Here is a 17,653-nt window from a genome sequence, read left to right on the forward strand (position 1 = left end):
ACACAGACATACACACATACACAAACTGATGATACTTATGAGTGTCACAAAGAAGTGTGTGTGTTATTTACGGGGGGATTAAATCAACCTTGGACCTCTCTCCAACACACACCTTTGAAGCTGTAAGGGGTGAGTCTGGTGATCTTGTTGCCATTCATCGTGAGCTCCCCCAGTGAAGGTGGCAGCAGGGGGATCCGTGTCAGCTGGTTATCATCGAGGTTGAGCCTCCTCAGCCGGGTCAGATTCTACCAGGGAGTAGAGATAAAACAAGAGGAGGAGAAAAACAACGGTTTAGATTACTGTTAAAAATGGTCATTTTCTGGAAATCTAGCTTGACCCTGATCTTTATTTAGTGCATGTATTGGTCTGGTCTGTTTGATCTGTAGCCAGTGAAAGCAGTGAGCTGTGTCAGTCGCCCAGTAACTCCGCCCAGTAACTCCGCCCTGTTCCTCCTGCCTCTGTCATTACTGGATGAACGGATATCATGAAATAATTCATTCTTAAAATAATCTCTTCATCTCAATCCCATTGGCTGTAGTCATGTACTGTATTTCACTTGAACATGTGTACACACACGCACGCACGCACGCACGCACACACACACACACACACACACACACACACACACACACACACACACACACACACACACTTAGCTGATCTCTTACAGTTCTTGACAATTGCTTACGCGATTTCTGAAACTATGGCTCCTTTTCTCTAGACACACACACACAACCCCAAGACACACACACACACACACACACACACACACACAACCCCAAAACACACACACATGCAAAACATCACACATCTCTTGCAAAAGATCTTTTGCATCAAAACTCTCCACACAAACCAATCGATTAGCTCATATACACGCCAACTACACAAGGAGGTGACAAATGTAAAACACTCTCGTCTTCTGCAGGTTCAGTGTGCAGTGGAGTCCACAACGGTTTGTCATAGCACTTACACGTACATGTATGTGCACAGATATATACAGTATGTATGCATATTCAGTATATATTTACCCTAGAAACAGAAACATAAAATTAACTTCTTTCTCAAAACATTGTATTTTCATCCAGATTTCAGGATGAACAGTAACAGACAAAACAAATACAATAGAAGACAAACAAATAGGTTTGTTACTATAAAGAAAAAAACTATTAGGGTGCATCCTGTCTCCTATTTGGGTCTGGCCACAGCGCCACATCAACATCACAAGTGATCTCTCTGGCTAAACAGCGGGGGTAAGCAGCATCTGGACTGGCGTATCCAGCCCTGGCATGTCCCCTCGTCGATGTCACCACAAGGCCTCCTCCATCGCCTGGAGAAGGGGTATGCGCTGATGAGGTTGCCGATCGTATACATTCCAACGCCATGCTAAAAATAACTCTTCTATTGGGTTTAGAAATGGAGAATATGGCAGCAGGTTGAGCATCAGCTTGTCAATTAACCAATTGAGGGCCAGAGCAGCCCGGTGGAAACTTATGTTGTCCTAGATGACAACAAACCTGGACTGCTCTGGCCCATTCCTCCGGTCATTGGGAATGAGGATATTAGGCAGGGTGTCAAGGAAGGTGATAATGTGGGAAGTATTGTAAGGACCAAGAGTGGCATGATGATGAAGGACACTGTTCTGATTAATGGCTGCACACATTGTGATGCTGTCCAGGGACATTGACGATGGCGCGGTGTTTCTAACCCCTGCAGTATGAGGTTTCTTCCCCTGCGTCTTGTTTTGGCTATGTTAAAGCCGACCTCATCAACGTAGACTAAATCATGATGCTCTGCAGCAGCATCTAGTTCCAGAACTCTCTGAAAGAGACAAGACTAAACATTATTGTATGACAGTATGAATAGACATAGAGCAGTCAATATGTAGCACTATACACTGGAATACAGTACCAATGACAGGATAGTATAGCTTACTTGTATGTATTCATAGCGCAGTTGTTTCTCTGTCAGAATTTGGCTCAAATGGTACTCTGTAGAGCTGCTTCACACGAATCTGATGGCGTTTCAGGCCAAGTGAGGATAAACTCACCCTATTTATGTTACTGAATGTTGTGTTGTCAGTGACGATGTGGTGTTGCAGTTGTCCTAAACGTATGCTGTTGTTTGAAGTGAACATATTCACTATGTGCTGTTCCTGCTCTGCTGTGAACAGCCGGTTTCTTCCTCCATTGAAAGATCGTCTAGGTTAGGGTGCAGGGTGCAGGATTTCTTTCAGTAGGAAATTCAATGTTACTGTAGTGCTGTAAGTGCTGCGGTGCTGTAAGTACAGTAGCACGGTATGGAGGGTAGGTTTACTTCCCTGTTCTCATTTCAAAATGTCCGGATGATACTAGATGCAGTGTAGTAGCTCAAGTTAGGCTGGATCCTCTGCCCAGCCTCCCTGAAACTCAAACCATGGTTGACCACATAATCAACCAAAGTGGCCCGGATCTCATCTGTGATTGTTTTCCTTCCTCCTCTTCCTTGTCCCACTCCTCGTCCTCGTCCTCTTCCCCCTCCTCGTCCTTGTCCGTGTCCTCCTCCTCAGCATCGTCCCCCTCTTACTCTCACTCCTCTTCCTCTAACTTTCTCTCCTTTAATTGGCCTCCATTGTTGTCCAAACCAAGAAACGTAACCCGAAGCCTATTTATAGTGCTTAAGCTCTGATTTCTAAGGGAAGAAATAAGCTTTAAGTGTTTTCATATGCGAGCACTGGGTTTAGGTAATCGGTAAATGAGTGTGACATTTTGTATGGCAGTGTTTTCCAAACGAAACATAAGACCTGTTAGTTTTGAATGATGTGTCTAATGTAAATAACTGTGTTTAGTGTTTTGAGATAAGTGTGTTTTACAATTGCAAACTGAGTGTAAAGCACATGATGTGCTTGCAGTTTTGCAGACTTGGTATGAAGATAAGGTACATGAGTTAATGGTTTCACCCAGAATGCCTCAAGTACCACATTTAAGTTTGTAAGAGATTGTGAAAAGCTGTAAGAGGAGCCAGGACACCAGAGTGTGTTCCTGCTGTAGTCTGTCAGCCAGTTCCCAGCTGCTATTATAGAGTACAGACTCAGCTACTGTCAGCTAGTTACCAGCTGCTATTATAGAGTACACATGTACTGACTCAGCTACTGTCAGCCAGTTACCAGCTGCTATTATAGAGTACACATGTACTGACTCAGTTACTGTCAGCCAGTTACCAGCTGCTATTATAGAGTACACATGTACTGACTCAGCTACTGTCAGCCAGTTACCAGCTGCTATTATAGAGTACACATGTACTGACTCAGCTACTGTCAGCCAGTTACCAGCTGCTATTATAGAGTACACATGTACTGACTCAGCTACTGTCAGCCAGTTACCAGCTGCTATTATAGAGTATACATGTACTGACTCAGTTACTGTCAGCCAGTTACCAGCTGCTATTATAGAGTACACATGTACTGACTCAGCTACTGTCAGCCAGTTACCAGCTGCTATTATAGAGTACTGACTCAGTTACTGTCAGCCAGTTAACGGCTGCTAATATAGAGTATACATGTACTGACTCAGTTACTGTCAGCCAGTTACCAACTGCTATTATAGAGTACAGACTCAGTTACTGTCAGCCAGTTACCATCTGCTATTATAGAGTATACTGACTCAGTTACTGTCAGCCAGTTACCATCTGCTATTATAGAGTACTGACTCAGTTACTGTTAGCCAGTTAACAGCTGCTATTATAGAGTATACATGTACTGACTCAGTTACTGTCAGCCAGTTACCAACTGCTATTATAGAGTACAGACTCAGTTACTGTTAGCCAGTTACCAGCTGCTATTATAGAGTACACATGTACTGACTCAGCTACTGTCAGCCAGTTACCAGCTGCTATTATAGAGTACAGACTCAGTTACTGTCAGCCAGTTACCATCTGCTATTATAGAGTATACTGACTCACCTACTGTCAGCCAGTTACCAGCTGCTATTATAGAGTATTCATGTACAGACTCACCTACTGTCAGCCAATTACCAGCTACTATTATAGGAATATACTGACTCAGCTACTGTCAGCCAATTACCAGCTACTATTATAGGAATATACTGACTCAGCTACTGTCAGCCAATTACCAGCTACTATTATAGGAATATACTGACTCACCTACTGTCAGCCAGTTACCAGCTGCTATTATAGAGTATACATGTACAGACTCACCTACTGTCAGCCAATTACCAGCTACTATTATAGGAATATACTGACTCAGCTACTGTCAGCCAATTACCAGCTACTGTTATAGGAATATGCTGACTCATGCAAGACTGTTCTGGTCATTTAGCAGATGCATCTAGAGATCTCGAACCCCCAACCCTTACTCTCCAGCAGGTCAATCATACAACATGGTAGTGGTGAAAATCTGGTGAGACTTACAGAGAAGAGGTGATGGCTGAGTGAGTCGTCATCCAGTCGGTTTTTGCTCAGATCTATACTCTCCAGGTTGGGAAGACCAGAGAAACCCCGCGAGGCAATAAGACTGATGTTGTTCTCTGTCAGGCACACATATAGTACAGTCACACTAACATTCACATATATACACTAACTAATATATACACTAATATACACTCTAATATACATACTAATATATACACTGACATATACACAATAATATACACACTAATATACACACTGACATATACACAGTGACATAAACACCAATATGCACACTAATATACACACTGACATATACATTAATATGCTCACTAATATATACACTAATATACAGTTGAAGTCGGAAGTTTACATACACCATAGCCAAATACATTTAAACTCAGTTTTTCACTATTCCTGACATTTAATCCTAGCAAAAATTCCCTATCTGAGGTCAGTTAGGATCACCACTTTATTTTAAGAATGTGAAATGTCAGAATAATTTATTTATTTAATTTTTTATATCACCTTTATTTAACCAGGTAGGCCAGTTGAGAACAAGTTCTCATTTACAACTGCGACCTGGCCAAGATAAAGCAAAGCAGTGCGACACAAACAACAACACAGAGTTACACATGGAATAAACAAGCATACAGTCAATAACACAATAGAAAAAAAATAAAGTCTATATACAGTGTGTGCAAATGGCATGAGGAGATAAGGCAATAAATAGGCCATAGTAGCAAGTAATTACAATTTAGCAAATTAACACTGGAGTGATAGGTGTGCAGATGATGACGTGCAAGTAGAAATACTGGTGTGCAAAAGAGCAGAAAAGTAAATAAAGCAATGTGGGGATGAGGTAGGTAGATTGGATGGGCTATTTACAGATGGGCTATGTACAGCTGCAGCGATTGGTTAGCTGCTCGGATAGCTGATGTTTAAAGTTAGTGAGGGACATAGAAGTCTCCAGCTTCAGAGATTTTTGCAATTCGTTCCAATCATTGGCAGCAGAGAACTGGAAGGAAAGGCGGCCAAAGGAGGTGTTGGCTTTGGGGATGATCAGTGAGATGTACCTGCTGGAGCGCGTGTTATTGGTGGGTGTTGTTGTCGTGACTAGTGAGCTGAGATAAGGCGGCGCTTTACCTTTTAAAAATAGTAGAGTGAATGATTTATTTCAGCTTTTATTTCTTTCATCACATTCCCAGTGGGTCAGAAGTTTACATAAACTCAAATAATATTTGGTAGCATTGCCTTTAAATTGTTTAACTTGGGTCAAACTTTTCGGGTAGCCTTCCACAACCTTCCCACAATAAGTTGGGTGAATTTGGGCCATTCCTCCTGACAGAGCTGGTGTAACTGAGTCAGGTTTGTTGGCCTCCTTGCTCACACATGCTTTTTCAGTTCCGCCCAAAAGTTTTCTATAGGATTGAGGTCAGGGCTTTGTGATAGCCACTCCGATACCTTGACTTTGTTGTCCTTAAGACATTTTGCCACAATTTTGGAAGTATGCTTGGGGTCATTGTCAATTTGGAAGACCCTTTTGCGACCAAGCTTTAAGTTCTTCAGGTGTTGCTTCAACATATACACATCATTTTCCTACCTCATGAAGCCATCTATTTTGTGAGGTGCACCAGTCCCTCCTGCAGCAAAGCACCCTCACAACATGATGCTGCCAGCCCCGTGCTTCACGGTTGGGATGGCGTTCTTCGGCTTGCAAGCCTCCCCCTTTTTCCTCCAAACATAACCAAACAGTTCTATTTTTGCTTCATCAGACCAGAGGACATTTCTCCAAAAAGTAGGATCTTTGTCCCCATGTGCAGTTACAAACCGTAGTATGGCTTTTTAATGGCGGTTTTGGAGCAGTGGCTTCTTCCTTGCTGAGCGGCCTTTCAGGTTATGTCGACATAGGACTCGTTTTTACTGTGGATATAGATACTTTTCTACCTGTTTCCTCCAGCATCTTCACAAGGTCCTTTGCTGTTGTTCTGGGATTGATTTTCACTTTTCACACCAAAGTACGTTCATCTCTAGGAAACAGAACTGAGCGGTATGACGGCTGCATGGTCCCATGGTGTTTATACTTGCATACTATTGTTTGTGCAGATGAACGTGGCACCTTCAGGCATTTGGAAATTGCTCCCAAGGATGAACCAGACTTGTTGAGGTGTACAATTTTTTTTCTGAGGTCTTGGCTGATTTCTTTCGATTTTCCCATGATGTCTGGTTAGACTGTGTCATGACATGGCCCTCTTTGAGTATAGCGTGCCTTCCCCCTCTCTGTCTCGTCTACACCCAGACTGCTGTTATCTCAGGTCATAAATTCCTGGAGGAGACTCTCTTCCTCATGGCCAGACAGTATAGAGAGAGAGAAGGTTTCACAGGAGAACAAAGGAACCTCTTCTCCAGCATAGAACTTGAGAACTGAACAATGTACATGTTTTGGAGAAGGTGTACACGGTCGGGGAAGAATCCAGCTGCGACCGGTCCATTTTGTTTCACGTTTGTGAAACTCATGAGAGACAATACAGCCACATTACCATAACTCTGTTTATGCAAGAGTCTCAGTTATGAGGCTTGTATCTAATTGTTGTATAAAATGAATGAGTAAAGATTAAACTATTTGTGAAATTATGTAATGTGATTATAAACTGTTTAATGAAAGGGAACCCAATTTCCTTTAAAGTTAACTAAGTCATTGGCCCGCCCCATGAGCACAGACATTGATCTGGCGTCATGGGACTGCCTTTTTCTGCTCTTCCGAATATAACCCCCACCTGGAGAATCATCTTCAGACCAGCTTACCTCGATAACTGAGAGGGCTAAGGTTTGAGTAGATTGCTGAATTCTTAACCATACCACGAGACTATTGATACTGACAGAATAAGAACAAATCTTTGATGCTAATTACTAGTCTGCAGCTAGGATTCATAGTGAAGACTGGGTTTGTGCAGATAACCAACAATTTACGACGTTTGGAATGAGACTAACGTGAGGTAAAGAATAATTCATTAATTGGAAGACTAATTGATCAGATATTAAAATATCGGAAAGTTATTAGGAAAATTATAACTTTGTAATCTGAATATTTTCCTTGGTGCCCCGACTTCCTAGTTAATTACATTTACATGATTAAGTTAGTTTAATCACTGTTTATTATTTTTAGTTTTTTTCTCTCTCCTGTTTGTGCATGCCTGTTAAATGTGGGTTGATGGGGGGGTAAGTGTTGGGAAAATTAGGGGAATAGGGTGGGAAGTAAAGGTGCTTGCAGGGGGGGAGGGGTGGGTTGGATACTGCTCGGGTGTAGGTGCTACATATGCTGATCGTGATGACTTGGTGCGCTTTCTTACCATTTTATTGAGTTACATGTTATGCAGGCCACCATAGGAACTACAAACGAGAGGAAGGCGGGGCTTACATTCACTTCCTGGAATGTCAAGGGTTTAAACGAACCAATTAAAAGAGGCAAGGTCCTAGCCCACTTGAAAGCACTCTCGTCTGATATTATATTTTTGCAAGAAACCCATCTGAAAAATAACTCTCATAGCAACCTTAATTGTAGGTGGGTGGGGCAAGTATCACTCTAACTTCACTGCCAAAACGAGAGGCACAGCGATTCTGATACGGAAAGGAATTCCCTTTCTACATAAAACCACTATTGCGGATAAAGAGGGTTGTTATGTGATCGTAATAGGAGAAATCCACTCTACTTCAGTAACTCTACTAAATATCTATGGGCCAAACATTGATAACCCCTCTTTTTTCAAAAGAGTCCTTGCCCTGATTCCAGATATCTTCCATACTAACCAGGTCATTGGAGGGGAGCTTAATTGTGTGCTAGACCAATATTTGGATAGATCCTCTACCCGGCGAACCCCTACCTCCTATTCAAGCGAATTCTTGAATACCTACATAAAAAAATCGAACTTATTTGATATATGGAGGATCGTTAACCCTACAGGTAGGGAATACTCCTTTTGACTACTTTTTGTTGGATGCTAGACTACTCCCCTATACCTGTAATGTGAGGTATCATGATTATAATCTCGGACCACAGTCCACTCACCTTCTCCCTGAGATTAGGTGACATTGTACCAAACGAGAGGGTCTGGAGGTTGAATCCTCAGCTCCTCACAGAATATCTTAAAGACCAAATTACATTTTTCTTTGATACCAATAACAACACAGAGACTTCCCCAGCATTATTGTGGGAAACACTGAAGGCTTATCTGAGAGGCTGTATCATCTCCTTTCAGGCTGCCAGGAGTAGGCAAAACAGAGGAAAACTGGAAGAACTGGAGGGACAAATTCACTTACTGGATAGGGAGAATGCTAGCCATCCATCTATGGAGAAACATTTAAAAAATGACCTCTTTAAAATTTGAATATAACCAGATTCTCTCAGCTAAAATTGCTAAATCTTTTCTCTATGCCAAGCAAAAATATTTTGAGTTTGGTGACACACCACGTAAATTACTCGCCAGACAACTTCGAAAAAATGTGAGTGACCGAATGATTCACAAAGTTAACTCTGCATCTGGGGAATTACTCTCTTCCCCCAAAGACATCAATGACAGATTCCGTCAGTTTTATGAGACTCTATATACATCTAAAGCAGATCCTAACCCCTTAATTATGCAAACATTTTTGGAGGACTGTAATCTTCCTGCCCTGAACCAGGAAGATTCTAACTTCCTGAATAAGGAAATATCTCTTGATGAAATTCGAGAAACAATTAAATCTCTAAAGAGTGGCAAGACCCCGGGCCCAGATGGATACCCTGGTGAATTCTATAAAACATTCAGCAACATGCTCTCTCCCTACCTGCACCAAATGTTGGTTCAGGCCAATGAGGATGGAGCTCTCCCATCTACTTTGGATGAAGCGTTCATTACAGTTATACATAAGAAGGGTAAGGATCCGGAAGAGGTAGGGTCATACAGACCAATATCTCTCCTTAATACAGACCAAGAGATTCTAGCAAAAACTCTGGCTAACAGGCTTAGCACTTTAATTGGCAAATTGGTCCATTCGGACCAGACCGGCTTTATCCCTAACAGAAACTCATTCTTCAATCTCAGGCACCTCTTCAACATTATGTACTCTCAGAGGTTACCCAACGTGGACCTTGCCGTCATATCTCTTGACGCCGAAAAGGCCTTTGACCAAGTAGAGTGGCCCTATCTATTCAAGGTCCTACAGAAATGTAATATTGGATATGGGTTCATAAATTGGATCCAGCTTTTATATAGGAACCCCTGTGCCAGAAAACTCACTAACCAATCATTGTTGCCCCGATTTAACCTTTACAGAGGGACAAGGCAGGGTTGTGCGCTGTAGCCTATGCTCTTCGCCCTAATTATCGAACCTCTCGCTCAGACGATTAGATCTCATGCAGCAATACACGGCTATAATACTAAAGATACTCTAAATAAGATTTCCCTATACGCAGATTACATCCTCCTCTTTGTAACAGAACCCCAGGATAGTATTTCATCTTTTTCTTGATGTGATCAATTTGTTTGGTACCTTCTCGGGATACAGAATAAATTGGAACAAGAGTGAATTAATGCCCATACGGTCGCAAAACACCTCCTGGCTAGAACATCTCCCAGTTAAATTATCTTCAGAAAAATGTACCTACCTAGGAATTGTAGTTACCAAACAATACTCCTTACTATTTAAAGAGAATTTCCCTTCTCTGATGCAAAAACTCAAGGCAAACATGCTATTTTGGAGAACTCTACCAATTTCTCTGCTCAGAAGAATTAATGCCATTAAAATGGTCTTCCTCCCACAACTGCTCTACCTATACCAGAACATCCCAGTATTCATACCTAAATCCTTTCATAAACAACTGGACTCAATTATCAATCCTTTCATCTAGGATTATAAAACACACAGGATAGGTAAAAAAAACACCTCTGTAAATCCAAGATGGACGTAGGATTGTCTCTCCCAAAGGTTATACTTTATTACTGGGCCGCTAACCTCCACGCTGTTACGTTTCTGCTGGATGACACACTTCCGTCATCCAGCTGATTTAGTATGGAGCGTGAGGAGTGTCACCCCTTCTCTATTGGGGCTGTGATTTTGTCACTTGTCAATCTGGAGATGTCACTTTATTGTAACAATCCTATTATACATAGCACAGTCTGAATCTGGAAGCAAATTAAAGTCCACTTTGAGCTTAGACCAATGTCATTCATACTCCCTGTCGCCAGGAATCCCTCCTTTGCCCCTTCTAACCTTGATAACACCTTTGAGCGATGGGGAGAGTTGGGGACAAGTACCATAGGGGATTTATACATAGAAGGGACCTTTGCTTCCTTTGAGTTGCTGAGGGAAACGTATAATCTTCCCAGAAGTACTTTTTTCAGATACTTACAAATTAGAGACTACGTTAGAAAACACCTCCCAACATTTGCGAATGCTAAACCTTCCATGTTTGACGGATGCATAAAAATATCCCCCACCTCAGACAAACTGATATCTCATCTATATGATGCTTTTTAATCTGTTAGCACACCTTCTACAGGTGCCATTAAGGCAAAATGGAAGGAAGAACTAGGGACAGACATTTCTGTGGCAGACTGGGAAGAGAGCTTGGAGTATATCCACACATGCTCCATGAATTCCAGACATCGTCTCATACAATTCAAGGTATTACACAGATTACACTATCCCAAAAATAAACTGCATAGGATATTTCCTGATACATCCCCTACATGTGATAAATGTCAGGCTACGCAGGGTACACTACTCCACTGCTTTGCCCTATGCTCTAGCTTGCATGGTTATTGGTGTGGAATTTTTGGGATCCTCTCTGAAGTTTTGGAGACTTCAATAGACCCAGACCAGCTTCTGATAATCCTGGGAGTGTCTGAGTCCCTACACGGATTAACCAACCATTAAAGGGGGGATGACATCTACCCTCTTTCTTTCTACGTGTCCTTGTTCTGTATGTCGTGTTTTGTATTATTTGTTCTGCACCCAGAACTCTGGGTCTTGTTGTTCCTGTCAGCTCTTTGATGTTTAGATAATAATTGTATACCTGTCTTGAATACCTATACACCATTATTGTGTGTGTTTAATAAAAAATATTTTAAACAGAAGTTTCAAATATTTTAATCACGTAATAATAATTACAGAGAATTTATTTGATAAAAATAAGTCTTAATTCAATGATGCCAAAGACACGACAACTGTAAACTTTCCTTCCAGACTCACATTAAGCATCTCCAATCCAAAATTAAATCTAGAATCGGCTTCTTATTTCACAACAAAGCCTCCTTCACTCATGCTGCCAAACATACCCTCGTAAAACGTACTATCCTACCGATCCTTGACTTCGGCGATGTCATTTACAAAATAGCCTCCAACACTCTACTCAGCAAATTGGATGCAGTCTAACACAGTTCCATCCGTTTTGTCACCAAAGCCCCATATACTACCCACCACAGCGACCAGTATGCTCTCGTTGGCTGGCCCTCACTTCATATTCGTCGCCAAACCCACTGGCTCCAGGTCATCTATACGTTTTTGCTAGGTAAAGCCCCGCCTTATCTCAACTCACTGGTCACCATCGCAGCACCCACCCGTAGCACGCCCTCCAGCAGATAATTTCACTGGTCATCCCCATAGCCAATTCCTCCTTTGGCCGCCTTTCCTTCAGTTTTCTGCTGCCAATGACTGGAACAAATTGCAAAAATCACTGAAGCTGGAGTCTTATATCTCCCTCACTAACTTTAAGCATCAGCTGCCAGAGCAGCTTACCGATCATTGCAACTGTACACAGCCCATCTGTAAATAGCCCACCCAACTAACTCATTCCCATGTTATTTATTTTTTTGCTCCTTTGCACCCCAGTATCTCTACTTGCACATCTATCACTGTTGCTAATTGCTCAATTGTAATTATTTCGCCACTATGGCTAATTTATTGCCTTACCTCCCTAATCTTACTACATTTGCACACACTGTATATAGATTTTTCTATTGTATTATTGACTGTATGTTTGTTTATTCCATCTGTTACTCTGTGTTGTTTGTGTCGCACTGCTTTGCTTTATCTTGGCCAGATCGCAGTTGTAATTGAGAACTTGTTCTCAACTAGCCTACCTGGTTAAATAAAGGTGAAATTAAAATGAAAAAAATAAAAAATCTGTCTGTTAATAATTGTTGGAACAATGACTTGCGTCATGCACAAAGTAGATGTCCTAACCGACTTGCCAAAACTATAGTTTTATAGTTATTTCCCACTATAATTTGCAAATAAATTCATTATAAATCCTACAATGTGATTTACTGGATTTCTCATTTTGTCTGTCATAGTTGAAGTGTACATATGATGAAAATTATAGGCCTCTCTCATATTTTTAAGTGGGAGAACTTGCACAATTGGTGGCTGACTAAATACTTTTTTGACCCACTGTACATACTCACTAATGTCATAGATACACAATACATGATTTTATACAGTACATATTAACTTTTACAACACTCATTTCATATTACTCCCGCCCACCCCCTCACCTGCCAGGTCCAGGGTCGTGACCCCAAGGTCGGTGATGATTGGGAGGTGATTCATGCCATTACCCCTGCAGCTTATTTGTCCGTTAGACGTTTGACACGTCCCTGGGAGAGACTCTGTGAAGCTGGTCCTTGCTACTGTCTGATTGGTGGGAGACTCTGTCCCCTCTTCTTCCTCCTCCTCTTCCTCTTCCTCCTAGAAATACAAATAAAAATCATCAACATAATCATCATCATCATTATTGTTATCATCATGCTTTGCCTGATGAAAGGATCCTGTTCATTACGATCCCGCACCTCCTCCTCTTCCTCCTCTTCAGAATCATCTTCCTCTTCATCGTCTTCATCTTCATCTTCCTCCTCATCTTCCTCTTCCTCTGCCTTCTCTGTGTCCATTAGTCTGTCCTTATCACTGTGTAGTTCCTTTAGTATGGTCCTGAGAACACCTTCCTGTTCAGCTCCCCCATTTGTACCTCGCTTCTTCCAGCCAGGTAGGGGGCGCCCCAGACCTGCCTGCATGAGGGGAGGGAAAAGGAAGAACCAATAGAAAAGGATGAATAATTCTTAAAAGGTTCTAAACTGACATATGGAATTGTTTTAAGATGGTCATACTATGAATCCTTTAGGTATTTGATTTTGAATTTTATGACCCCTTTAGGTATCCCACAATCTTTTAAATATGTTTTTAAACTATTTGATAAAATATTGAATTTGGCCTTTGCTACTATAAGAGAAACGCATTGAATAACACATTCATAAATGGCATAAAAGACAGTCAACAAAATAAATCATAAGAAGCAAGGTTTTAAAGTGTCTGTCTTATATCAAGGAGATATAAGAAAGCTCAGCTAATATATATATATATATTTTTACTTACATACATACATATTTAACCCCTTTTTTGTTTGGCACAAAACTACCTTCATACTTTTTTTAACCAGTACCGATTACCTTCAGACAAGCACTGTGACATGTGTGGGGGTCATAGAGCAAAACGGAGAACACCATCGTGTTCGTGAGAATCTCCCCTTTCCATAGTGTAGACCAAATGGTTTGGACGCTACAAACAGACGTTTTCACGTCAACTGTACCGACTTCAGATGAGTCCCCTGACACTTGTGGGGGTCCCCTTTCCATGGAGTGATCAGAATAGTTTTGTAGGTCAAACCGTTCGGATGCTACAGACGTATTCGTGAGAAGACCGATTTCTGGGATGTCTCGCTCTGCCACCTTTCAACGCAGATGTGGAAACATTACATCGCCAGACGTGGTGGATTAAGAAGCATCCAATGCAAAACACGGTGTGTCAATGAAGGAGAACTGAAGAGGTCTGTATACCTACCATTCTGTACGCAGTGGCCTCTACAGTTGCTGCATGTCTCCTTCCCGTCACTCCTCTCCTCCCTCTGCTCGCCTCCATCTCTCTGTCCTTTCTCATCTGCTCATCCCTCACTCTCCCCTTCTCCTCCTCCTCTTCAATTCTTGGATTCTTGTCCTCTCTGCCTTTTTCCTGATCCCTGCCTTCTTCATCATTCGGTAATGAGGTGAGGGGTAGGGCTGAGAGAGACACTTAGATTTTAGAATTAGAGATTAAGGTTAAAATATATTTTAGAAAGGACATTTCAAGGATTTAGACTCTTAAAATCCTCACTGTTTTGGTGGATTGCAAGTTTTTTTTTTACAGACATGTAAAACTATAGAGAGCACTCAGAGAATGCATAGAAGAGGCATACAGAGAATGACTCACCTGATGAAAGACATGTGGCGACCACAGGTACGTCTGACTCCGTAATAGCTGTACCTATCACAGTTGTTTCTGTAAGAGGTATGTCTGTCAGAGTTGGGACTGTGGCATGTGTGTCCATAATAGGAGTGTATGTGGCAGGTTGGTGGGTTGCTAGAGTCTCTGCATAGATTTTATCGGGTTCCCTCGCTTCATGTTCCATGGTCCATGTTCCATGCACATGTTCCACATCGTGTTGTACCTCATTTTCTATCTCGTGTTTTTGGGGGATCAGAGTTAGAACGCCTACACTGAGAACACTCACACACAGACACAGAACCCAAAATCTCAGCATCGCCACGTCAGGTTTCTGGATCTGAGCCCACGGCTGGTCAAATCCAAAACCCAGTCCAAGACAAACTAACTGGGATAGTCCAAGACAAACTAACTGGGATAGTTAGTCCAAGAAAAAAATGACTATAGACAAGGAAAAACTTTGAGACCTGGGCTGTGTTTCTGAAACCACCTCCAGTCCAGTCTTGGAGTAAAGAGAAGTAACAAAGATCCTCCTGAATATAGCAGCACCGGCAGAAGCAAAAATCAGGCAAAGAGTAAACCTGCGAAGCAGAAGAGGAGACGTGGACAACAGAACTCCCAAGAGACTCCGGACTCCTTAAGCACACTCCCCAGAGGATACTGTACCAGCAGAACTAAAAGTGAGAGATGAGAATGGATAAAGAGTGAGAAAAGAGGGGATGGAAGAGGAGAAGGAGGAGTGCACAGAGAGGAGAGAGAGAGGTGGGGAGAGTGAGAGAGAGGGGAAAAAAGTATGTTCTCACATTCTAAACAAAGGCCTTCGTTCATCTCTCCAGAAAACACAGATCACCCCTCCTCTCCTGTCCTCTGCCCTCCTCTCCTTTCCCCTTCTGTCCTCTCCTGCCCTCTCTAGTCCTGTCCTCATTGCCTTAAACTAACAAACACCTGGGTGGAGAGAGAGAGGTGGGGCGATAGAGAGAGTGAGAGAGAAAGAGAGAGCGGGGTGGGGGGAGAGAGTGAGAGAGGTGGGGAGATACATTAAAGAGAGAGATGAGGAGATTGAGAGAGAGAGCGGTGTGGAGAGAGAGGGGGGGGGGAGAGAAAGAAACAGGTGGGGAGAGGGAGAGACAGGAAGGGGGGCAACTAGAAAGAGAAATAGGGAGGGAAATAATCAGAAATTATCTTACACACTATGGTGAGGATGACATAATTTGTGTTTGCAGGAGACAGTGGTCTGTCATGCTATTTTGTCTGTCATAGACAAATGGGTTTGGTGGGGTGTTCCTGGTCGACATAGGGAGTAAGGATGAAGCTTCCCTCAGACTCCGATCTATGGTTAGTATTTACAGGAGGCTGCTGAGGGGAGAACGGCTCATAATAATGTCCAGAACGGAGCAGATGGAATGGCATTAACCACATGGAAACCATGTGTTCGATGTATTTCTTATCATTTCACTAATTCCATTCCAGTCATTACCACGAGCCCATTCTCCCCAATTAAGGTTCCACCAACCTCCTGTGTCAGTTTTGCGTTCTTTGAGCAAACTAATCCTGGATCTGTGCCTACATAAGAGAAAGCAGACAGTATCTGCTCTGGTTGGAGACACCCCTGTCTGGCCTCCTTCCATTGGCATCTACAGTATCTACGAAGAGAGGTAAGACCATTTTAAAAATGAAAAATAGCCTTGTCAAGGCTGTAACACACATAAAATTGCTAACAAACCCCATCTCCCTCAAACACACATATTATACAATCTCTGCATATATACAGCACACACACAAACACACACTGACTGAACCAAGCAGGTGCCACTTTTGTTGACTAACCTCACACTGCAGAGTGAAACTGGCTGACTGCCACTCTCTGTTTGCATAGTAAATACACACACACACACACACACACTGTATATATATTAGCTATGTGTATATGTCATTGCCAAGCACTTGCTCAGACGTCATCTGTTATAACCTCAGCAACACACACAAGCATCTTTATAACGTGTGTATATTCATCCCACACTGTATATCACAGACAACAACTATGCAGGGTTACAAGGTGTGAATTTAAAGAAATATCAAATGATGTGAATATAAACCCTATATAATATTCTAGAGGAGTCCCAGGTCAAAAACCAACACAGCCACTACATGCCCATATTTAGTGTGAGTGAGTGACTGACTGAGTGACAGACTGAGTGAGTGAATGAGTGACTGAGTGAGTGACAGACTGAGTGAGTGAATGAGTGACTGAGTGTATGTGCACAAGAGTGCATTTGTGTGATTTTTGTTTGTGTGTGCATGTGTTTGTGCCTGTGTGTGTGTGCGTGCATTAACGACTAGTCCTATAACGTCATAGAGGGTGACAATCCCAGCACATCCAGACCTCCAGTCCAAAAGGTCCATTTGGGAGCAGACAGAGGTGTTGTTCTTTTTACAGTAAACACTCAAACAGACAGATGCTTGTCCTGAAGTGACTTACCAGAGTAAACACTGGAGAGACACGAGACAACAAACCTAAATTTGACTGTCTGACAAGAACATGCAGTAAACCACAACTCTAGTCTTCCCAATCTTTCCTCTCACCTCATCTCCCTCCCTCTTCTCAACCCTTCCTCCCTCTTCTCAACCCTCCCTCCCCTCACTGTCTACTTTCCTCCTATCCTCTCTTGTTTCCTTGCCTCCATTTGTATTTGTTTTTTATGAGTCAACCACCTAATTGCGCACAATCCCAGACACTCAAGCCAGAAAGTTCACCATGTTCTTACGTCTCTTATTTTTGTCTCCTATTTCTCCTCCCTTTCCAATGTCTATCAAAATGTGTCCATCCTCCCACATTCCCCCTCTTGCTGTAGCTCCTCATACTCCTGTCCTTGCCACAACAGGGTTGTAGACACAGACAGGAGTCAGTGTGGCAGAGACAGACAATCTGACCTGTGCCAACCCCTTCCAGTATATGACATTT

At 42.3% G+C, this 17,653-nt stretch overlaps 1 protein-coding gene across 2 annotated transcripts in view; it reads right to left on the reverse strand.

The window, feature by feature from the left end:
* si:dkey-32e6.6 (extracellular matrix protein 2) overlaps positions 1-15,653 on the reverse strand; it is a 39,057-nt gene extending 23,404 nt beyond the window's left edge. Inside the window, exons 1-6 of one of the 2 annotated variants that reach the window (XM_036947572.2) lie at positions 14,680-15,653; positions 14,275-14,489; positions 13,230-13,445; positions 12,936-13,128; positions 4,405-4,520; positions 113-245 (exon numbers count right to left, since the gene is read on the reverse strand). In XM_036947572.2, coding sequence (XP_036803467.1) covers positions 113-245; positions 4,405-4,520; positions 12,936-13,128; positions 13,230-13,445; positions 14,275-14,489; positions 14,680-15,010 — 1,204 coding nt within the window. In that variant the 5' untranslated portion in view covers positions 15,011-15,653. Of the gene's footprint in view, positions 1-112; positions 246-4,404; positions 4,521-12,935; positions 13,129-13,229; positions 13,446-14,274; positions 14,502-14,679 lie in introns of both variants that reach the window. The other variant, XM_036947571.2, reaches the window with a different exon arrangement.
* Between the last annotated feature and the right edge of the window lie 2,000 nt (positions 15,654-17,653).

The sequence above is a fragment of the Oncorhynchus mykiss genome, chromosome 16, assembly GCF_057628025.1.
Source record: "Oncorhynchus mykiss isolate SJ-2025 chromosome 16, ASM5762802v1, whole genome shotgun sequence".
NCBI classification, from domain to species: domain Eukaryota; kingdom Metazoa; phylum Chordata; class Actinopteri; order Salmoniformes; family Salmonidae; genus Oncorhynchus; species Oncorhynchus mykiss.